Source organism: Mustela lutreola, chromosome 11 (genome assembly GCF_030435805.1).
Source record: "Mustela lutreola isolate mMusLut2 chromosome 11, mMusLut2.pri, whole genome shotgun sequence".
NCBI lineage: Eukaryota > Metazoa > Chordata > Mammalia > Carnivora > Mustelidae > Mustela > Mustela lutreola.
The window spans coordinates 96,798,541-96,822,771 of record NC_081300.1 but is presented as its reverse complement, the minus strand read 5'-3'; the positions used below and the strand labels follow the sequence as shown (position 1 = coordinate 96,822,771).

The window sequence follows — 24,231 nt, the reverse complement described above, 5'->3', positions numbered from 1 at the left end:
AGAGAGAGGAGGAGCTTGGCAGGGAGCCCGATGTGGGACTTGATCCCAGGACCCTGGGATCATGACCTGAGCCAAAAGCAGAGGCTTTAACCCACTGAGCCACCCAGGTGCCCCCAAAAATAAATAAAATCTTAAAAAAAAAAAAAATTGACTGGGGCGCCTGGGTGGCTCAGTGGGTTGAGCCGCTGCCTTCGGCTCGGGTCATGATCTCAGGGTCCTAGGATCGAGTCCCGCATCGGGTTCTCTGCTCAGTGGGGAGCCTGCTTCCCTCTCTCTCTCTCTCTCTCTCTCTGCCTACCTCTCTGCCTCCTTGTGATCTCTGCCTGTCAAATAAATAAATAAATAAAATCTTTAAAAAAAAAAAATTGACTGACATTTGACCAAATCCAGTTAGTTAAAATACAAACCTGAAAGTAAGCTGAATTAGCATGGAATAAACAGTAAGAGAAAAGAACTTAAGCAAATGTAAAAATTTAAATTATTTTATTATAAAAATTTATATAAACCATAAACACAACAGTTAAAAATAAAACCAAAACAGAATTAAGCCAGTACACAAAGCATCTCAAACAAAAAAGTAGTAACAAGAACCTGACCAGCTTCTTTGAAATTGTCTTTTAGATATCTGATGACTTCCCAGACTTAAAACAGTGATTTCCATTATAGTTACACTGTGAAATATTAAATATTATTTCTAAAAGACAAATAAGATTCTCAAACTCAAGGACTAACAAATATTGGCCAAGTGATCACCAAAGCCTCTGTGTATTTAACAAAATTATAAATCCAAAGTACAAAATCTACCTGAAATCATCTAGCCAAATACCAAATTACTTAAACGAGACTCAGCTTCTGAGATGGCATGAAGGGAAAATTAACATCTTACTTACATACAAAGTTGTGTACACAAATGGGTTTTTGTCAATTTACGATTGCTTGTTTGTTTTTGTCAATATACGTAAAACAAAACAAAGCAGCCACCATTCCTGAAAATCCTTCTTACACTGTGCTAGAATTTGAAAAGACTTCTAGTAACGTCAAGGTTCCATAGAAAAATAAGTTTTTTCTTGTTGAAATTACAAATGATTTTTGTTTTGAACCTATCGCACTTATTTCAGAAAACAGTTCTCCAACATTAATGCTTCTTTTTTTTTCTCATTCCACCTGGGGGACAATACTGAGCCATAAAGGATCCATTCTCCACCAGGCCCCCCTCTGAACCCAGACAGCGGCTCTCACGCAGAAGCTCTTCACCCAACTATCTCTGAAGAAGGGAAGGTCACTGCCAGAGTACCACACCCCCTTCTCCACATTCACTTAAGATCAGACTTTGTATCTACTCAGCGACAGTTATTACATGGATAACTATGTCCAGACACACAGTGATGTCAGGCAAAAGCAAATCTGCTAGTTTCTGGAGCTAAATCTTAACTTAGAAAATAAGGATTTTATTTGCAGGACTACCGTCCAAGTCAGCTGTTGATTCAAGGAAGATGGTCTATCTTGATTAATGCCATTAGTGGACGATCGCTAAAACTTTGCTCAAATTCCACTGGTTGTGCATTTCACAGGCAGAACCCAGACTAGGTAACAGAATCTAAAGCCTGCAATCAGGCCAGGCTGACAGACAAATGATCACCCCATTAAAAAAAAAAAAAAAAAAAGTCACTAATTTATGCTTTCTTCTCCCTCTGTGGACAAAAAAACCATCAGAAAAGATTGCACAGAATGACTCCCTCAAATAAAGCAGGTCCCCCAAAAGCACAGCATGAGGATAATAGTTTAGAAAACTTTCCTGTAAGAAACTTCATTCAAAATCATCCCATACAACGCTGTATTTTTTTCAGGGCTTCCTATCACAGCTTTCGCCACACAATTTCTCTTAATAAGCTCTAAGAGATTAGCTCGGGGCGTGGGAGATCTTCTGATCACACGGACACTTTCAGTTTCTTTTTCTTGGCCTTCAGCACAGGAGGCAGAGAAATCTTAAAGGCTGTCCTGTAACGACACAGAGAGGAAGACCCTCTTCGGGGCTCTGAATCCCTCCCCCCAACCCCGCGTGGGCCAGACACACCAGCCCAGGGATACTTACTCGCAGGTCGTGCAGATAGGACTGAAATTGCAGAATACTGTAAATTTGAAACACAAAACAAACAGGATGTTGGAAAAAAACAAACGCACAGCTGACTTATTTTCTGTGCCCCCCACACACAGAAAAACTCAGTATTTGAACTTACTTGACAAGCACACAGAACAGACATAGCCAATTTCAATGAGATTTCTATGACAGAAGCAAGCTGCCCGGTAGTCCACGTGGACTGGGGGAGGGAGGATTAACTGAGATCTTTGATCTTGATCAGGGAGAAAAACCCACTGTGTGGGGGGAACAAAAAAAGAGGCAAAGAAATGTTACTGAAAACATAGGAGAATATAACCGGAAGTTGTCAAGTATCAGATATTAGGTAGTGAACACCAAAGAGAATAATAAATTAGGATTTTCCTTAAAAGTCTACCAAGTGGGGCACCTAGGTGGCTCAGTGGGTTAAGCCTCTGCCTTCAGCTCAGGTTATGATCTCAGGGTCCTAGGATCGAGCCCCACATCGGGCTCTCTGCTCAGCAGGGAGCCTGCTTCCCCCGCCCCCATCTCTGCCTGCCTCTCTGCCTGCTTGTGATCTCTGTCAAATAAATAAATAAAATCTTTTTAAAAAACAAATTAAAAAAAAAAAAGTCTACCAAGAAAGGCTTCTTTATTCACTCGGCAGGTACAGAGCACCTCCCCAAAGCAGCCACTGTTGTCTGCTTACATAAGCTGCCTTCACAGACGACCCAAGATGTCCCCTTCTAGCTTCAAAGCCCCTGGGCCACCCATCTACTCCTTCTCCCACTTACTAGCATCACCATCGAGACCCCCTTCATTCCCCAGGAGACAGGGGCTCACCCAGACACAAGGTGTTAGGGCCCTGTTGACCGTCCCTTACCAGCAGATACTGCAGAAGGGAAGGCATCTGAGGCACCTTCAGGTACAGTCCCCCCGTGATGTCACAAGCCTGCAAGACATCCAAAGGGCTCTCTGCCAAACTGGGACTCGCTTAGCTTTTCCAGACAGATGTCAATCTCACCAGCCATTCTTCGGGTCTCCGGAGGAGAGGGGGGTATGACGGAGCCCATCAAAAGGGCATGCTTTTGCAAAGGTACGTGAGGACCAGAAACTTCCCGTTACCTCTCAAGGTGTTCAGCTACTTTTCCCGGGGGCACCACACCCTTTCCCCCTTTGAAGAGCTTAGTGGAGGACAGTACATGCCCTCGGTCCTGTGTTTTCTATTGATGAAATTTTTATTCTAGCCACGTTTACTCATTTTCATTCTATTTTTAACAACAGCTCTGAAATCACCCTGAAGCCATAAAATTCACCCTTTAAAAATGTGTGCTTCACTATTTTTCACTGTCTTCAGAGCTGTGCCACCACAATCTAGTTCCAGAACATTTCCGCAGCCCAAAAGGAAACCCCACACCTATTAGCCATTACTCTCAACCTCCTACCCCAAGGCTACCAGCGACCTACTTTCTCTCTCTCTGGATTTGCCTATTCTGGGCATTTCGTACAAATGGACTCATACAATTTTACCTCAGCATCATGTTTTCAAGATTTATCCTGTGGCAAGATCAGTACTTCATCCCTTTTTATGGCCAAACAATATTCTATCTTATGGTTATACCACGATTTGTTTAACTCCTTTCATTGACTGATTGACACCTGGTGCAGGTGAAGACGGAGAGTCAGTCAGTCGAGTACATGCAGAAACACTGTCACAGGCTATGACCACGGCCATAAAGAAAAAGGAAGTTGGGTAAGGGGACATGGAGTGACCCTAGAAGCTCAGGGAAGGCTTCTCTGAGAAAAGCAGAAGCAGAGACCCAAACAAGGGCAGGGAGTAGACCATACAAATACCTACGGAGAAGCCTTAGAAGCAGAGGGAACAGCTTGATGCAGACACCCTCAGCGGCGGCGGGCCTGTAGTTTTAAAGCAATAGCAAAGAGCCCAGTATGGCCGGAGTAAAGAGATTCCATGGGAAAAGAACATACCCGGAAACCAGATCATGGCATGTACAGACAGCCATGGCAGAACTCTGGGGTTCAGTCTGTGTGTGAGGGGATGCCATGGGAGGGTTTTAAGCAGGTGAGTGACAAGATCTGATTTCCATTTTGAAAGCTTCATTCTGCCGGCCTTGTAGAGAACAGACTTTGGTGTGAGGCGTAGCGCAGAAACAGACCAGTTAAGGACCATCCGCCACTTGAGTGGTAGCAAGGAAGCAGACATGGTGGGATTCGGGCGCATTTTTAAAGATCGAATTAAAAGGATTTGCTAATGGGATGGAAAGGAGAGGAAGAGAAGAAACAAGGCAGCGGCAGCATTTTGGCGTGGGGGCTGGTGAACTGAGCTGCCACTGCTGAGAGGGGGAGGCCCCCGGGAGGCAGTGCGGCAGAAACCAGGAGTTCTGTTTCCGACAAGTTCAAGTTGAGACGCTGCTGGATGTCCAAGGGGAGATGCTGCCTGAGCAGCTGACTATGCAAGTCTGGAACGCAGAGAGCCTGCGTCTGGCCCAGACATAGCGACGTGAGCGTCAGGCAGGCAGAGCTGGCATTTAAACTCAGGGCACAGGAAAGATCCTCTAGGAGTTCACAGACGCTGTGTAGAGTGAAATGTGCAGTTAAAAAATGGACTCAACCTTTTCAATTTTTTAATTCTGAAATATAACCATATGTGCAAGAGCATATACACATACACATGTAAGTATGGTTTAAGTAGGTTTAAACAAAACGAACACCATGTATCTACCATCAAGCTTAAGAAATAGGACAATTTGGAACCTCTGACACTAGTATACTTTCTAATCGTATCTCCCCTTCCCACTCTGTGTCCTCGGCAGTACCCTAAACTCAGCATTTTCCAGTGTTGTGCTTTTAACTGATCTTTTAGCAAAGAATATTTCTTGTGGTCGAAAAAACATTTATCAAAAGTTTGGCAATTTCTTCAGTCTTATTTGGGTTTTTTTTTCCCCCTTTTTAGTTAAATTAAATTTCCATCTCATACATTTGACTGAAAAGCATCATCTAACAGTGCTGTCCGACAGAAATATAATGTGGGCAATATGTGAAACTTGAAATTTTCTAGCCGCATAAAAAAAGGAAAAAAAAACAGATAAAATTAATTTTAATAACATTTTATTTAACTCTGTATATTCAAAGTATTATCATCTTAACAGGTAATTCTATAAAATCTTTATTTTACATTCTGTTCTTCATACTAAGTCTTTGAATTCAATGTGTGTATTTTACACTAACAGCACATCTCAATCCAGACCAGCCTCTTTGCAAGAGCTCAACAACCATACAACTATCACACAGGACAGCACAGATCTGCAGTACGACCCCATCTTTATAAGATTCTCTGCTTATGGGGTGCCTGGGGGGCTCAGTGGGTTAAAGCCTCTGCCTTCGGCTCGGGGCATGGTCCCAGGGTCTGGGGATCGAGCCCCACATCCGGCTCTCTGCTCAGAGCGGAGTCTGCTTCCCTTCCTCTCTCTCTGCCTGCCTCTCTGCCTACTTGTGATCACTGTCAAATGAATAAATAAAATCTTTAAAAAAAAAAAAAAGATTCTCTGCTTAGCGACCCATGCTTTCATCTATACCTACACAGAGAAATGTGACATGCTGTTCACCTAATATTAGCAACAGTAACTGTAAGAGGATAGGATTTGAAGGGTTTGTCGTTTTTTTACCCCTTTAAAAAATCCTTTCTTATATTGCCTGAATTCATTTCAATATGTGACTCACTTTTACAGAATCAATCATTACATAAAATGTAAATAAAAATGTTGAAGGATCCCGAGAGTTGCACACCTGAAACTAATGTGACACTGTGTGTCATATGTACTTCAATAAAAAAATAAAATAAGGACCAGAGAGATGTCAGTGCTCTAACCGACAGCATCTCACAGCCAATTCCTAAAACTGTGCGAAGGCTGGTGACAGGCAGTTAACAACGAAGAGAACACACCAGGCTCCCCTGACCACCACCACCACACTTCCACGGAACACGTACCTGTTGGAGGAGTCCTGAATCCGAGTCTAAAACACAGGCATCGATCAAAATATTCTGAAATAAACATTCCAAAAACATTATAGAATAATAAAAATATAGAATAATAAAAATAAAAATAAAAATTATACTGGGACTACTAAGTGCTAGACTTTCTTTAGACTATTCTTAAAACAGTGGATTAACTCTGCAAGGCAGGTATTTGATCTGTATTTTGCAGCTGAAACACCTAGGCCTTGGCCAGGCTGTGGTCACAGAGCTTGGGGGACGGGAGGAGCAGTGCTGTCACCCCAATCTGCCTGTCCCCAAAGCCCACGGTCTTTTCACATCACGCTGCTGCTACAACATGGAGAATATGAGGCATGGATATGGGGATATGGCAGCATTTGGGGTTAAAACTGAAGTTTTAAGAAAGTTTTTTCTTAAAAACATACCAAAGAAAATACATTGGTAATAATTCATTTGAATTAGTGTAGATTCATTCATTTATTTGCAAAGTAAAACTATCAAATCTTGGTAAGACCTTCCTAAAGCAAAGAGAGCAACAGAGGCAAGGTATGCAGCAAACTGTAAGTCTGGGATTCGTAGCCTGAGGTCCAAGGATGGGCTAAACAGGGTTACATGAATACCATGAAACTATATGCAAAACTGTGTTTCAGGGTACTTTTTTCTGGGGACCCATAATATTCATGGGGTCCAGGACCCAAAATAGAGTAATGACTAGTACGATGTATGAATTCCATATTCTTTATCCACTGGTAAGGCCATTTAGTCAAAATATTTGTATAGGTCATTCAAAAAATAAAACTCATATAAAATAAATATTTCCTAAAAAGAATGCTCCCAAAGGACAGGGGGAAGAAGAGAGTGGCAACCCAAGAAACAGACTCTTAATTACAGAGAACACACTGATGGTCACCAGAGGAGGGGGCGGTGGAGGACACAGGTGATGGGGATTAAGGAGTGTACCTGTCACAAGGAGCACCGGGTGACAACTGGAAGTGCTAAATCACGATATGGGACGCATGACACTAGCAGAACACTGTGTGTTAAATATGCTGGAATTTAAATCAAAACTTAAAAACAAAACAAAACAAAACAAAAGATGCTCCCAATTCACCTGCTTCTGTGCTGCGAAGATGACATTCATGAAGTTCATATACTGCAGCGCGCTGTCTTCTGCAGCCTTAATCACCTAAAAATCACATCCCTGTGAATACCTGGGGGCATATCTGAGTTCTCACTGCAAACACAACCAATGCAGCTTGTCTAATCTGCCTGCCTAGTCACCATGGTTAAATAAATAGGTGCACAGGTGCAGTGTAAAATGACCTACTCTCCAAGAGATAGACAGTGCCTGGTTAACAGTTCCACACAGCACCTACATGGGCACATGCGTGCCCACACACACACACACACACACACACACACACACACAGAGGCAGTGCGCACACGTGCCCTAGGATGATTATCTAGTGCTCTGCAAACTGCTTTTTTTAAATTTTTTTTTTTTTTAAATAAACTCTGCACCCAACATGGGGCTCAAACTCACAACCCTGAGATCAAGAGTCACATGCTCTACCCACTGAGCCAGCCAGGCAGCCCTGTAATCTGCTTCTCGGTCCCACAGGGGCGGCGCAGGGCTGGGGGATGAATCTTGTATCAGTGGATTCGGATGTACGTCATCCTTTGTGCTAATTTCATAGACTCCACTGATGAACCAGTTCTCTATAGAGGACACTAAAGAAGCTTCCAGTCCTGTTTTAGACAATGCTCTGGGGAACGCTCTCGTATATGCTGTACACAACTCTCTGAATAGCTCCTAAAATAATCAGGGGGATTGCTAAAATACACACACCTTTCATCCTGCTACAGGCCACCAAACACGCCTCAAAAAAATGTTGTACCGATTTACACTCCCACTGGCAATGCAAGAGGAAAACCTACCCCCAAGCCTGCCACCAACATGGGGAAGTGCCCATTTAGGCTGAGCAAGTAGCGGACAATGCAAACCCTGTTACCAGATGCTTCTAGTTCTTTGCTCACTGGTAAGGCTCCGCGTATTTTCAAATGCTAACTGGCCACTTGCATTTCTTCTTTTGCAGGCTGTTTGTTTTCTACATATTTTAGAGTAAACCTTAACTTTTAAAATTTAATCGATAAGGTCAGGGTGCCTGGATGGCTCAGTCAAGTGTCAGACTCTTGGTCTCAGCTCAGGTCTTGATTTCAGGGTCGTGAGTTAAAGCCCCGAGTTGGGCTCCAGGCCCAGCGTGAAGCCCACTTAAAAAAATAAATGAATAAGATAAAAAACATTTTAGAACTATTATATTAATCCTCGGTCAGGTAGCGATACTGAAAATGCTTTTTTTTTTTTTAAAGATTTTATTTATTTGACAGAGAGAGATCACAAGTAGGCAGAGAGGCAGGCAGAGAGAGAGAGAGAGAGGAGGAAGCAGGCTCCCTGCTTAGCAGAGAGCCAGATGTGGGACTCGATCCCAGGACCCCGAGATCATGACCCGAGCCGAAGGCAGCGGCTTAACCCACTGAGCCACCCAGGCGCCCCTGAAAATGCTTTTTAATAGCTTTTCTTTCACCCTTGTTTTGGGGTTTGATTTTCTTGAGGTCTTAAGCTTCACATCACACTCAGCAAGGTCCTTCCTAACCTGAGATTATAAACAGGTACTTTCTTCCAGCGCTTTTATGACCTGAACTTTCACAGTGACATGTCTGACCTTTACTAGAATTATTTAGGTGTGAGCAATGAGATCTAACTTTGTTTTCCCCCAAATGGTCAACCAATTGGCCCAGCCCCTTTAACTGAATAATCTATTTTCTTCCCACTGACTTAAGTGCTTTCTTTCGACAAGCCAAACTCCTCTGTGGACCTGATTTTATTTCTGGAGCCTGGCCTTTCCCAGTTACTCTGGGCCTCCTACTGTGCCAGAACCACACTGTTCCTGCAGCTTTGCAATGTGTTTTAAGATCTAACAGCAAGTTCCTGCTTATTATTCTCTTTCAGAAAGCACCTGGCTATTCTCCTTGATTTATTCTTCCAGATAAACTGATTTTTTTTTAAGATTTTAAGTAATCTCCACACCCAACATGAGGCTCAAACTTACTACCCCGAGATCAAGAATCACACACTCTACCGACTGAGCTAGCCAGGCGCCCCTTACTGTTGAATTTCTTAAAGCACTTGGTGAGGAGCTGGCTTCAGATTCCCTCTTCCTCTGCATCCCCCGACCCGTGACATGCACTCTCTAAATAAAATCTTTAAAAAAATTCCAAGATTGAATTTATAGTTTAACTTTGGAAAAACTGATATCCAAGAATAAAATAGGACTCTCCATTCCTTCAATTCTCCTATGTCTCTCAGAATTTTAGTCTTTCATCATAATCGATTTTATACATTGCTTGTTAATTTATTCTGGACACTCATATTTATTATAAATGGGTCTAACACTTTTATGCCATTATGCTTTCTAATTTGATATAGGTGGTGTATAAATATAGTACTGATTTTTTTAATCTTACCAAAATCCTTGATTTCATTTCCTGATTATCTATAAAGAGATAAAGACAGATTAAAATTTAACTGCATCTTAGTAAACATAAGGTTTTATAACCAACATTTTTAAAGAGTCCACCAAAATTACAGCAATAAAATAAGGATTCCAGATCTCACAAAAAACCACACTCCTACCTTTCACTTCCTTGTTCATTCTATGAATGTCTGAATTTTTTAGCATTAAGGAATTTTGAAATAATTTCATAAATACTTATGCTAAACAGAAAAATAACCTCAAATTTTAAATTAATCCATCCACCTAGGTGAAAAAAGAAATGCTCTATTTCCCAAGATAAACACACAAGACTACTTGGGAGTTTCTACTTACCAACTGCAATCAACTGAGCTTTGTAACCAAAACCTGATCTCTGTCCCAGAAAATTAAAATCATCATGATTAACCCTGCGATCATCCACCACATCCTAGAATACTGTGATGACCGCTAAGTCCACAAGCCAGAAAACAAACATCGGGCTCTTTGCTCAGCAGGGAGCCTGTTCTCCCTGCCTGTCTCTCTCTCTCTCTGCTCCCTCCCAAGTAAATACATCTTTTTTTTTTTCTTTAAAGACTGGGAGAACATCACACCAACAGACATCAACATGCTTGGGACAGTGTTCTTTACTCTATGTTAAGTGCAAATAACCTGTGGGCCTCAGGAGAAACCACTCATTTATTAACCCTCAGGAGCAGTGAACGACTTTTGTAAATACCAAACATAAGCTCCTAACTTAAGGAAGGTAAAAAAGACACACACACCCTCCCCAATTTGGCAAAGCAAGTTACAAGCATCCTGGAGAATGTTGTGTGAGCAGAAGGACATACTATAGAAGAGTCTTCTTTCTTTTACGTTTCAAGTTTTTACAGCTTATCTTAAAAATATTCCAAAGCCAGGGGCGCCTGGGTGGCTCACTGGGTTAAAGCCTCTGCCTTCAGCTCAGGTCATGATCTCAGGGTCCTGGGATCGAGCCCCGCATCGGGCTCTCTGCTCAGCATGGAGCCTGCTTCCCTTCCTCTCTCTCTGCCTGCCTCTCCGCCTACTTCTGATATCTCTGTCAAATAAATAAATAAAATATTTAAAAAAAAAAATTCCAAGGCCAAGACAAATTGTTTTTTTGATTATCCACCACTTTAGAATATTCATGCCTTTCATTAATATGGACACCCAAGGTTCTAAAAATTATCACAAGTTAAGATATCCGGAAGACACCTTCTGAATGACGAGAACACCAAGGATACAGCAAAGAGCTTTGGCGAGGGATCCTGCCAGCAGAGTTTCTGTATGTTGACCCTTTATGTCACCTGCAAGTAATTTAAAAAAGAAAATTAAAGAGAATGTTCAGGTTTTCTTGAACTAAAACCATTTTCAAACCAAAGCATTCTTCTTCCAGAATGAAATCAGCTGATACTTAAAAACATAGCAGCAATCTGTTCTCAGTAATGCTTAAATAAGTAATTTTTAACATCGTCTCAATTTAAAATATCCTGTGGTAAGGGGCTGAGGAAGTACAAAGTTTCAGTCTGGGGTAATTTGGGAATGGACAGCTGTGATGTTTACACACAGTGTGAATGTACTTATTGCCACTGCACTGCACATTTTAAAATGGCTGAATGGTTGGGACGCCTGGGTGGCTCAGTTGGTTAAGCGGCTGCCTTCAGCTCAGGTCATGATCCTGGTGTCCCGGGATCGAGTTCCACATCAGGCTCCATGCTCAGCGGGGAGCCTGCTTCTCCCTCTGCCTCTGCCTGCCACTCTGTGCACGCTCTCTCTCTCTGACAAATAAATAAAAATTAAAATAAATAAAATGGCTGAATGGTAATTTTGTGTTATCTATATTCTCTTTTCAAAAAAGATTTTATTTTTAAGTAAGCTCTATACCCAATGTGAGGCTCGAACTCACAACCCCGAGATCAAGAGTCACATGCTCCACTGACTGAGCCAGCCAGGTGCACCCTACAGTATGTATATTCTACCACAGGAAAAAATACCCTGGTATTTTCTGGAAAGGTTCAGGTTTGTTAACAATCTAAGTGGTGCAAAAGGTCACGTGCAACTGCCTGCTCTGAGCCTATCCGCACTCCTTCCCACCACCCCTCTGTCTCATGCCCCTCAGAGAGCTGCCCCGCTAGTAGAAAGGGGGCAGGATGTTCCCCCTCGGCTGTGGCAAGCAGAGACAAAGCTGGAAAATTGTTTGAAGCCTTGAGTGAAAAAAGCCAAGCCTCTCAAGAGGGTGGAGAGCTCGGACTAACATCCGGTGCGAACAGGGCCTGCAGCGGGTCCAGGAGCACGGACACCTTCACCCATGGGTGAGGTCAGACCCAGAAAGGTCTTGAGCACCACACTGAGAAGTTGGGACTTTACCCTGGAGGCCCATGGTTCTCAAAGTATGATTCTAGAACCAGGTATAAGAGCATCACCTGGAAACTTACCAGAAACACAGATTCTTGGGACCACTCTAGACCTGCTGCATCAGAAACTGCAGGGTAGGACCCAGCATTTTGTTTTAACAAGCCCTCCCGGGGATTCTTACCAGCTTTACTGGGGTGTAATTGACAGATCATAAAATTCACTCCTTTTAAGTAAACACTTCAATGTTTTTTTAAAGCAAATTTAGAGAGCTGTATACGATTACCACAACCCAGTTTTAGAGCATTTCCTTTACCCCAAAAGGTCACTTGGGCCCATTCCAGTCACTCCTCCCCCACCCTCGGAAACCACTAACCTACTTTCTGTCTGTAAAGAGTGGCCTTTCCCAGGACGCCTGGGTGGCTCAGTTGGTTAAGCAGCTGCCTTCGGCTCAGGTCATGATCCCAGCGTCCTGGGATCGAGTCCCACATCGGGCTCCTTGCTCCGCAGGGAGCCTGCTTCTCCCTCTGACTCTGCCTTCCACTCTGTCTGCCTGTGCTCGTGCTCGCTCACTCTCTGACAAATAAATAAATAAATAAAATTTTTTTTTTCAAAGATTTTATTTATTTATTTGATAGAGAGAGACAAGTAGGCAGAGAGGCAGGCAGAGAGAGAATTGGGGAAGCAGGCTCCTTGCTGAGCAGTGAACCCGACATGGGGCTCGATCCCTGCTCAGCAGGGAGCCTGCTTCCTCCTCTCTCTCTGCCTGTCTCTCTGCCTCCTTGTGATCTCTGTCTGTCAAATAAATAAACAAAATCTTTAAAAAAAAAAAAAGCATTAGAGGCTAAGAGTAGGTTTCAAGAAGTAGAGGCTGGCGGACAGTGGGAGATGCTGGCGAGGTCACGAGGTCACACAAACAAGGCACAAGCTTTGAGGAAAAGGATTTTACAAAAGAAAAGAGAGAGAACACAAGTAAATATTCCCAAGAAACCCAACTCTCAGGACTTAACGCCTCAGGATCTCCACGTTCAACTGCAATTGTAAGATAACAAGAACGGAGAAAGCCATTACTCTTGGTCATGAGATCCTTAATCTCTTCGGCAATGACTTCATTCGCGGCTGTGAACAACTCATACTTCCCGTCCTTACTCCCTGACGGGCTGAACTCAGAGGAAGGGTTGCCAGGGTCTCCAAAAAAGTCTCCAAGTCTGCCATTCTTTCCAGGATACAAGAATCGACTGAAACAGTGGGGGGAAAAAACACCAAGTTACACCAGGACTGTCTTCACTAGACATCCAGATGAAATTCAGTAAACAACCACCCACAGCAATTCTGACACAAGATTCTGCAGTAAGTTTCATTTTTAAGAAATGTATAAGACAGGCAAACTGGCAAACATGAGGTCTACCCCAGAGAATGTTTTAACAATCCCCTGTTTTCTCACAAGTGAGAGGAAATAACGCATGTGTGCTGGGTCCCAGCCTCTGGAAATGCTTTGGGGTGGCCCTCATTCTACTTTCTCAGATGCCAGCTGGGAAGAGAGTCATAACCAAATTCTCACTTGCGACTAGTTTATTATTTGAGGTATATTTATCTACCCCAGTAATAAAAATCTGCCCCAAGAGTCCCTAAAAGATTCTCCTAGTGCTTCATGATTTTTATAGCAATCCTATAAAACCCCGTATTTGATTCTTCTAAACACTGGAGAACTTTGCTTCTCATAGTTTTTCTTTTGATACCTTAATCAAATCAGAGTCATCGTTTTTCATTCAACTCTGAGAAAAATGCATGGTGATCATGGGAGCTGGAGCACTTACTGGGGGGCCCACAGGCTCCTTCAACACACCGAAGAGAACAGCCCTAAGAAATAAGAAGTTTGATGGGCGCCTGGGTGGCTCAGTGGGTTAAGCCGCTGCCTTCGGCTCAGGTCATGATCTCAGGGTCCTGGGATCGAGTCCCGCATCGGGCTCTCTGCTCGGCGGGGAGCCTGCTTCCTCCTCTCTCTCTCTGCCTGCCTCTCTGCCTACTTGTGATCTCTCTGTGTCAAATAAATAAATAAATAAATCTTTAAAAAAAAAAAAAAAAAAGAAATAAGAAGTTTGAGAACTATCCACTGACCTTATATGAAATACGCGGGTACACAAGAGTCACTTCAACCAGGATGTAACATTTAATCAAGACCCAGAAGAGCCATGTCTTACACGGGAAGTATGATTCTACGGTCAGCATATGCATGAAAAGTAAATGCGGTGAAAATATGTAGCCTATACCTAGTCCCTTTTGAGCTGCCCTACTACGCACCTGCCCCTAAGAGACTCTACCCTTTGCCCCAGCCGGTGTTTACACCCGTCTTAGAAAAGGTCACTGCTTCCTCGGCTGAGCACCAGATGGAGTCCTTCGCTTGGGTTTAAACCCAATTAACAAGAAAAACCCTCATCTGTAAACACCAGAATCACACCGAGAGCAGTGAAACATTACACCCTGAGAAGCACGCAGAGCCCACAACTCGAGGAAAGAGAGCAGAATCACACCTCCTGTTTCGTCTGCCCCCACCCGGGGCAGACTCGAGCAAAGAACAGTAATAGGAGCTGCCACTCTTGCTGGATAATTGTCCCTGGCTTTTGCCTAGAAAGGATGGGTGAACCCGGGTAAGTTAAATGCGCACATGATGCAAGTCTATTAGGTACCAGCTAATGAGTCTTCCAATTTTCATCTCTGTCAAAATCTACATGTACTGACTCATGCTGCGAGTCTTGTTCAACGCTACATTAAAAAAAATTCTGCAACACAGAAAAGGAAGAGCAGTACATGCTGACTGGCACAAAAACCTCACAAATGTTAAACACCAAATAGGTAGAAGAATCACTATGGTCGTACCTTTCTTGAATGTGACTCGCTATCACAGCAAGTTTGTTGGAACGATTCATGAATAAATGAGAATTTCCCAGCACCATCACAGCATCTATGCATTTTGATAAAGTAAACTGTTGAAAAACAGAAAACATGAGAAAAGGTAAAGTAGCTATCCAAATAACTAGGTTGGGTCTTAATAAAGATTTCACTTAAATTTTATTCACTGCTAAAAATTTGCTGGGGAGCTCCCTCCTCCAAAGCCATAAGCAAACCACCTGAAAACTAATATTCTACTTTTCCTTATGTGAGATGATTTCCACATCAGTGCATTATTCCACAACTATTTTCTGCAAACATTTAAGGAAAGCAAACATGTCACATATTCTGTGATAAAATTACTAACAAATTATTAGTATGTACGAACTAGATGATTAACACACACTGATTAAACTGATGATTTCTGTAAGTTTTCAATTCATTCACTAAGTATGCCAGGCTCCTGCTATATGTCAGGCAAAGATCCCTTCTTTTATGGAGCTTACATTCTCACAAGTACTAATACTATTAAGATGTAGGTGGATATTCTTATAATCCTGGAATAAAGCATGTTTCTCTTAAAGAAAAGAATACTTCCGGCAACAAATAAAACAGTGATAAATCCCACTTTATTAAAAAAAAAAAAAGTAGGGGGCGCCTAGGTGGCTCAGTGGGTTAAAGCCTCTGCCTTCAGCTCAGGTCATGATCTCAGGGTCCTGGGATTGAGCCCCATGTCAGGCTCTCTGCTCAGTGGGGAGCCTGCTTCCCCATACCCCCTGCCCCCACCTGCCTCTCTGCCTACTTGTGATCTCTGTCTGTCAAATAAATAAATAAAATCTTAAAAAAAAAAAAAGTAAAGCAAATCTATTAAAATTTCTGTATGGCAAAAAAATGACTGTAAGCAAAAGTGAAAGCCAAATTACAAACTGGGAAAATATCAACATATGACACAAAAGGTTAGCCTTCTCATATAAAGTGTCTACAAATCGGTAAAAAACAAACAACAAAAAAACAAAACCAGAAGAGGAAAATGGGCAATGACCCAAGGGAAAAATACAAGGGGACCATAGAATACACTAAGAGCGAACTGAGATAGCTTTTATGGTACATGATATTGGCAAAAGGTAAAATAAGGAAAGAGAACGTCTTGTGTGGTTTCAAAAAAAAAAAAAGCCTTCTCATATACCACTGATGGGAGTTCAAACTAAAACAGTATTTTTGGAGGGCAACACAGGGTAATACGCAGCGATGTGCTGTTCTTTCTATAAGATAGAATACTATTCTCCAATAAAAGGAACGAATTACGGTAACAACACAGACAAATCTCAAAAGTTATGCTAAGTAAAGAAACCAGACCATTGATTCCATTTATATAAAATTCCAGAAAATGTAAGCTAATCTAAAATCAGTGGTTGCCTGGTAGGGACAAGCAGAGAGAAGGAGGTAGGATAAATTATAAATAAATATGAGACTTCTGGGGGTGACAGATTTATACGTTCATAGTTTTGATTACGGTGATAATTTCATGAATGTATACATATACGAAAACATATCAAACCAAATACTCCAAATATGTGCTGAGCAATGCATGTCAATTTTCTCTTGATAAAGCTAATTTTAACTTTGACTTTTCTTTTGTATTTTTTTTTTAAGATTTTATTTATTTATTTGATAGAGATCACAGGCAGGCAGAGAGAGAGGAAGCAGGCTCCCCGATGAGCAGAGAGCCGGATGCAGGGTTCGATCCCCGGACCCTGGGATCATGACCTGAGCCGAAGGCAGAGGCTTTAACCCACTAAACCACCCAGGTGCTCCATCTTTTGTATTTTTTTTTTTTAAGATTTTATTTATTTATTTGACAGACAGAGATCACAAGTAGGCAGAAAGGAGGAAGCAGGCTCCCTGCTGAGCAGAGAGCCCAATGTGGGGCTTGATCCCAGAACCCTGAGATCATGACCTGAGTCAATGGCAGAGGCTTTAATCCGCTGAGCCACCTAGGTGCTCCTGTATTTTTTTTTTTTTTAAAGTAGGATCCATACCTAATGTGTGGCTTGTACTCACGATCCCAACATCAAAAGTTGCATGCTCTACTGACTGAGATGGCCAGGCACCCCTTGATTTTAAGAAAGACACCATCAAGAAATTGAAGAGACAAGCCACAAAGTCACAGACCAGAAGAAAATATTTGTAAATCATATATTTGAAAAAAGACTTGTATCCAGACTATATAAAGAGTTCTTACAACTCAGTAATAAGAAAACAAACAACCCAATTTTAAGTTGGGTGTAATAATTGAATATGCATTTCAATTAAGAAAATACAAGGGCAGTTTATAAGCATGTATTATATACATATATATATGTATATAATCTATATCTATATATATAATAGTCCTTAAGGAAATGCAAATTAAAACCACAAGGAGATGCCACTACCTGCTTACTAGAATGACTCTAACAAAACAGACAGGTGTTGGCAAGGAAGTGAAGGTGCTGGAACTCTCACACACTGCTCAAGGGAATGGAAGATGGTGTCCCCACTTGTTAAGTCTGGCAGCATCTTCAAGTTAAATCTAAACCTACCACGTGACCAGGCAGTTCAACTCATAGGTATCTACTTGAGAGAAAAGCAAACATATGTCCACACAAAGACTTGTTTGAGAATAATCAGCGGAAACAATCCAGATGTCCATGAATAGGTGAGTAAGAAGTATATCCATGCAACAAAATACTATTCAGTAGTAAAGAGGAATCACCAATACATGCCACAACCTGGATAAACCTCAAAAATGTTACACGAAGTAGAAAAAACATCAAAATAAAATTACCTATAACTAAACTTGTCCAATATGAAAAATATCAAATAGTTTAATAACTATTAAAAAAATTAATTCGTAGTTTCAAACTTCCCCAAAATGCAAACTCCAGCCCAGATGATTTCACTGGAGAACTGTACCACCCAAGCATCCCTGTACAGGCCTTTTCTGATAAAAAGTATAAAACATGGGCACCTGGGTGGCTCAGTGGGTTAACCGTCTACCTTTGGCTCAAGTCTTTATCTCAGGGTCCTGGGATCAAGCCCCGCATCGGGCTCTCTGCTCAGTGGGGAGCCTGCTTCCCCCTCTCTCTCTGCCTGATGCTTTGCCTACTTGGGATCTCTCTCCCTCTGTCAAATAAAAAATAAAAAAATAAAAAAGAAGTTTTAAAAATATTTTTTAAATATATAAAACACTAATGAAAGAAATCAAGATTTAAAAAAAAAGAAGGAAAGAAATCAAGATCTAAGTAAATGGAGAGATGTACTATATTTGTAGACTGGAAGACCCAACATAATTGAGACCTAGCAGGCCTATGTAGAATACATCCTCAAACTGATAAACAGGTTTAATTGATAATTCCTATCAAGATTCCAACAAGAAGGGCGCCTGGGTGACTCAGCCATTAAGCAATCTGCCTTCGGCTCAGGTCATGATCTCAGGGTCCTGGGATGGAGCCCCACATCGGGCTCTCTGCTCAGTGGGGAGCCTGCTTCTCCCTCTCCCACTCCCCCTGCTTGTGTTCCCTCTCTCACTGTGTGTCTGTCAAACAAATAAAATCTTTTTAAAAAAAAAAAGATTCCAACAAGATCTTTTATAGACATAGACAACCTCATTCTAAAATTTATATGGAAAAGAAAAGGAACCAGAATAGTTAAAAAAACAGTTTTGAGGAAGAATAAAGTGGGACGAAACAGCCCGCTGGAGCCCAAGACTTACTGTCTTGCTATAGTAATCAAGACTCTGTGGTACTGGTTGAGGAAGAGAGCACTGCAGCAACTAGAAATAAACCCACACATCTACACCCAAGTGGTTTTTGACAAGGCTGCAAAAGCCATTTGGTGGAGAAAGAGTAATTTTTCCAAAAATGGTGCCGGAACAATTAGATTATTCATAGACAAGATAATAAACCTCAATCTAAATGTCACAGCCTATTAAAAAGTTAACTCAAAATGGGGGCACCTGGGTGGTGCAGTTGGATGAGCCGCCGACTCTTGGTCATGATCTCGAGGTCATGAAATCAAGCCCCATGTCAGGCACCTCACTCAGCACAGAGTCTGCTTAAGACTCTCTCCGGGAGGCGCCTGGGTGGCTCAGTGGGTTAAAGCCTCTGCCTTCGGCTCAGATCATGATCTCTGGGTCCTGGGATAGAGCCCCGCATCTGGCTCTCTGCTCAGTGGGGAGCCTGCTTCCCCCCTTCTCTGCCTGCTGCTCTTCCTACTTGTGATCTCTCTCTGTCAAATAAATAAATAAAGTCTTAAAAAAAAAAAAAAGACTCTCTCTCTCTCCCTCTATCCCTACCCCTGCATATGATCTCTCTTTTCTCTAAAAATAAACAAATAAAATCTTTTTACCAAATTAACTCAAAGTAGATTGTGGAATTTTTTTTAAGATTTTATTAAGTAATCTCTATACCCAAGGTGGGGCTCGAACTCACAACCCTGAGATCAAGAGTCACAGGCTCTACCGATCGAGTCAGCCAGGCATCCCTGGATTGTGGATTTAAATGTAAAACTTTTCAGATGACACTGGCGAACATCTTTGTGACCTAGACAAGGTTGAGAACTCTTACCAAAAGCACCAAAAGCACAGGCTATATTTTTTAAATATCGAGTAACTGGACTTGATCAAAATTAAAAAGACTTCCTGCTCTGTGAAAGATCACCACAAGAGGATGAAAAGACAACCTAAAGAGAAAATACTGATATTTTCTCAGCATCTGATATCTGAAAAAGGGGCTTATCTCTTGAAACATAAAGGAATCTCAAAACTCAACAGTTAAACATAACCCAACAATCCAACCAAACAATGGATAGATGACATGCAAACACATCTCAGGAGGCTTATCTATATGGCCAATAAGCCTACAGCTCAGGCCATGATCCCAGGGTCCTGGGATTGAGCCCCACATCAGGCTCTCTGCTCAGCAGGGAGCCTGCCCCCCTCTCTCTCTTCCTGCCTCTCTGCTTAATTATGATCTCTGTCAAATAAATGAATAAAATCTTAAAAAAAAAAAAAAAGATTCACCTTAAGGGATCATTATTCAGCTACGAAAACAGTTAGTACAAAAATGTGTCAGCATGGTGAGGGGAGGGAGAGACTGCATCTCTCACACTTGGCTGGTGGGAATGTAAATCCATTCTAGAAAACAATGTATCAGTTTCTTCCTACTTTCTAGCAGTTGCGATCCTGGGCACTAATCCCACAGAAATGAAAACGTCTACCCACACAACAATCTCTATACAAATTCTCAGAGCAGCTTTTAACCCACTGAGCTACCCAGGCGCCCCTCAGAGCAGTTTTTGATGTAATAGCCGACGACTGAAAAAAAAAAAACCCAAATGGAGAGCTTTCCCAGGTGAGTGATGGAACGAACTGTGTTACCTCATGCCCTGGAATAGCACCCCACAACAGAAAGGACAAACTTTGCTAAATGGACCAGCCTAAAATGATCAAGGGCATTCTGTTGGGGGGGGGGGGATCTCAAAAACACTTTATGACCTATTCACAGGACTAAAGTGCGGGACAAGAGTAGGAGATCAGCATCTACCGTGGCTCGGGACCAGGAACTGACTACAAAGGGACAGCATCTATAAAGGGAGCACTAGAGAGCTCCTGGGTATGTTGGCACGGTTCAGTCTTGACCGTGGTGATGGTTTGGAGGTTACACAAATCTAAACTCATGATAAGGGGCGCCTGGGTGGCTCAGTGGGTTAAGCCCCTGCCTTCAGCTCATGTCATGATCTCAGGGTCCTGGGATTGAGCCCCACACTGGGCTCCCTGCTCCACGGGGAGCCTACTTCTCCCTCCACCTGCCACTCCCCCGGCTTGTGCTCGCTCTCTCTCCATCAAATAGATAAATAAAATCTTTTTTAAAAAAAGCTAATTTTTTTTTTAATGAAGCTGATTCCCAAAAAGCAATACAAACACACTTAAACCAGAATTATCCATAGGCCTCCTCAAGCAATCTTACCTGAGATTCCTTTAATGCTTGCTTTCCCCACCAAATTGGGTTGGTATCAACTACGATAACTAGAAGATTCAATTCATCTTCTGAAAGTATTAACAAAGGATAAACACATTAGCCTCATGAAAGCGTTATCCAAGCCAACAATCCCAGTTGGTAAAGACCCTCCCCAGGTCTTCCAACAGGTCCTGGCTCCCTACTTGAGGAGAACACCAATGTCAGCCATCTCTGCATCAGCCAGTGGCATATGTAATCCTATAATCCAATATACTGGATTATATATATTACTGCCACCTTCCATCAATTATGACATGGCCACTCTCCTTTTTTTTTTTCTTTTTAACATTTAGCTGTTGCTAAAATCAGGATGGTATCTTACAGCTAAGACTGGCAGCACATCTCTCTTAGTGGTATACTAAACAAAAACGTATCTCATAATCCACATTGTCTCGACAATTAGGCTATACCGCACTCCTTTTTTGCAGATGAAAGGAGCTTGCTCGAAGTCACACGGCGTGCTAGCAAGCAGCAAAACTCCCTGCTGCAAAGACAGATCTGCTTGACTGTAGAGTGTGGCCTTTCAATACCCCCCTGTCCACTTCTGACCCTCTTTTAATGACACTTAGTACTCATTATCTCATTTCGCAGTTGCTTGTGTTTCTGATCTCTCTCACCAGTTCTGCTAAAGCTAGTCCACTAGATCGTGGACTCCTTATAGGAGGATTTTTGCTGGGATGAAATGATATGTGCAAATCACACACACAAAAACGTCTAGCACAGAAGCACTTAACTGTCTTTCGCAGGCCCTCACTCCTCTACCCACAGGCCCACAATCCTTTGGCCTTACTTTCCATGAGGCCCCATCTCACACCTCTCAGGGCCAGCCACTCCTTGCTACTACCCAGAGGCCTGGAAAAAGACAGTGTCGCCTCACAGGAGAGATGAGTATCTATACCCATGCACTGCCCGGTGAATGTCCTTCTTTGGGTCTCTACCCCACAGTTTGTAGACATGGGCCATGCCAGGCCTGCCTCTCTCACAGAATGGTGGTATAGATTGAAAAAGATAAGCATGGGGGCGCCTGGGTGGCTCAGTGGGTTAAAGCTTCTGCCTTCGGCTCAGGTCATGATCCCAGGGTCCTAGGATTGAGCCCCGCATCAGGCTCTCTGCTCAGCAGGGAGCCTGCTTCCTCCTCTCTCTCTCTGCCTGCCTCTCTGCCTACTTGTGATCTCTGTCTGTCAAATAAATAAATAAAAATTTTTAAAATAGAGGCTCCTAAAATAGGAGCCTCTGCCTTCAGCTCAGGTCATGGTCCCAGGGTCTTGGGATCGAGCCCAGCATCGGGCTCTCTGCTTGGCAGGAAGCCTGCTTCCTCCCCTCTCTCTCTGCCTGCCTCTCTGCCTACCTGTGACCTCTGTCTGTCAAATGAATAAATAAAATCTTAAAAAAAAAAAATCTTAAAAAGAAAAAGATAAGCATGGACAGTTAGACTCCCTATTTCCACTCTTGCTCTCTTTTCCACACAGCAGCCAAAATGACCTTTTAAAATTATAAAAGTCATGGGGTGCCTGGGTGGCTCAGTTGTTAAGTGTCTGCCTTCCGGCTCAGGTCATGATCCCAGGATCCTGGGATCGAGCCCCACATCAGGCTCCCTACTCAGCGGGGAGCCTGCATCTCCCTCTCCCACTCCCTGTGCTTGTATTCCCTCTCTCGCGGTGTCTCTGTCAAGTCTTAAAAATAAATTAAATAAATAGAATTATAAATCAGGGGTGCTTGAATGGCTCAGTCGGTTAAGCATCTGCCTTAGACTCAGGTCATCATCCCAGAGTCCTGGGATCAAGCCCGGCATTGGGCTCCCTACTCAGCCGGGAGCCTGCTCCTCTCTCTGCCTGCACCCCTCCTCCCTGCTCATGCTCTCTCTCTCAAATAAATTAAAATTAAAATTATAAATTAGACTGTAGAAATTATTTGCTTATTCCTCCCTACCATGGTTTCATATTACACTTAAAAACAAAGTTCAACCTCTATATTATGGTCCACAAGAGCCACGCATCTACTTAAGCTTCCTGCTCTCGTCCCTCTAGCTCACTTCACTCCCACCACCCTGGTCTCTTTTTTCTTAAGACAACAGACTCGGGGTGCCTGGGCGGCTTGGTTGGTTAAGCATCTGCCTTTAGTTCAGGTCATGATCTCAGGGTCATGGGATGGAGCCTGGAGTCAGGCTCCTTCCTCAGCGGGATGTCTGCTTCTCCCTGCCCCCGTCCTCCACCCCACTCCTGTGCAAGCACTCTCTCTCAAATAAATATAATCTTTAAAAAAAAAAAAAAAAAAGGCATCAGACTCTATAACTGGTAGTTTAACGTATGAATGGAGGTCTCTCCACCTTCCTTTACCCTCAAGTCCCCCATTCTGTTTTAGTGTAATGTAGTGGCTCAACGTGCCACACAGCCTTTGCAGAGTCATTCAAGACTCCCTTTCAGCACCTGGACTCTTCTCTAAGTAGCTGTTCCATGATCATCCCCTAATCACAACGTACTGCAGCATCCCAGTATATGGTCTTCACAGCTCGTCACCCTCCGAAATTATTCCTTTTTAAAAAATATTTATATTAACATATGACGTATTATTTGCCCCAGGGGTACAGGTCTGTGAACCGTCAGGCTTACACACTTCACAGCGTTCACCATATCACATACCCTTCCCAATGTCCATAACACAACCACCCTCTCCCTACCCCCTTCCCCCGGCAACCCTCAGATTGTTTTGTGAGATTAAGAGTCTCCTGTGGTTCGTCTCCCTCCCGATCCCATCTTGTTTCATTTTTTCCTTCCCCCCAGCCAAGTCCCCCGTCCTGCCTCTCAAATTCCTCCTATCAGGGAGATCATATGATAATTGTCTTTCTCGGATTGACTTATCCTCCGAAATTATTCTTATTTGCTTGCCTATGGTCTGCCTCGCCCACTAGACTGGAACCTCCACGAAGGCCCCTGATTGCCATGTTCTCTGCTGTATTCCCAGCGCATAAAACAACGCCTGGCACCCAAGAGGCCATTCAAAACTATTTACTGAATAAATGAATGTATCTGCTACTCCTCTAAAGACTAAAAGGTTTGCCCAGCCCCCCAATAGCGCTCCAGCTGGGTGGTCCTGGCCAAGCCCGAACCGCCCGGCCCCGCGCTCGGGGGTCCCTCCCCGCACACCCCTCACCGTCTGACACCATGGCTGCCAGGATCCCCCCAACGCACAGGTAGCCGTCAAGCGCGCCTTCCGGAGCCTGCGCGCCTTCCGGAGCCTGCGCGCCCCGACTTCCGGCGCGGCCCAGTGACC

At 43.0% G+C, this 24,231-nt stretch overlaps 1 protein-coding gene across 5 annotated transcripts; it reads right to left on the bottom strand.

The window, feature by feature from the left end:
• Window positions 1-466: 466 nt before the first annotated feature.
• On the bottom strand, window positions 467-24,225 carry GTF2H3 (general transcription factor IIH subunit 3). 5 transcript variants are annotated; one of them, XM_059138716.1, is made up of 13 exons: window positions 24,112-24,224; window positions 20,911-20,990; window positions 14,891-14,997; window positions 13,085-13,251; window positions 10,906-10,968; window positions 9,805-9,834; window positions 9,636-9,664; window positions 7,222-7,296; window positions 6,105-6,158; window positions 2,979-3,047; window positions 2,238-2,373; window positions 2,093-2,129; window positions 467-1,998 (listed from the first exon to the last, which is right to left on the bottom strand). In XM_059138716.1, the coding sequence occupies exons 1-13, from the start codon at window positions 24,122-24,124 to the stop codon at window positions 1,929-1,931; spliced, it is 930 nt and encodes a 309-aa protein (XP_058994699.1). In that variant the 5' UTR covers window positions 24,125-24,224; the 3' UTR covers window positions 467-1,928. The 5 variants fall into 5 exon arrangements, with proteins under 5 accessions (XP_058994699.1, XP_058994701.1, XP_058994702.1 ...); XM_059138718.1 differs by having other exon boundaries at window positions 24,150-24,172; XM_059138719.1 differs by lacking the exon at window positions 24,112-24,224 and adding an exon at window positions 17,913-18,067.
• Window positions 24,226-24,231: the final 6 nt, after the last annotated feature.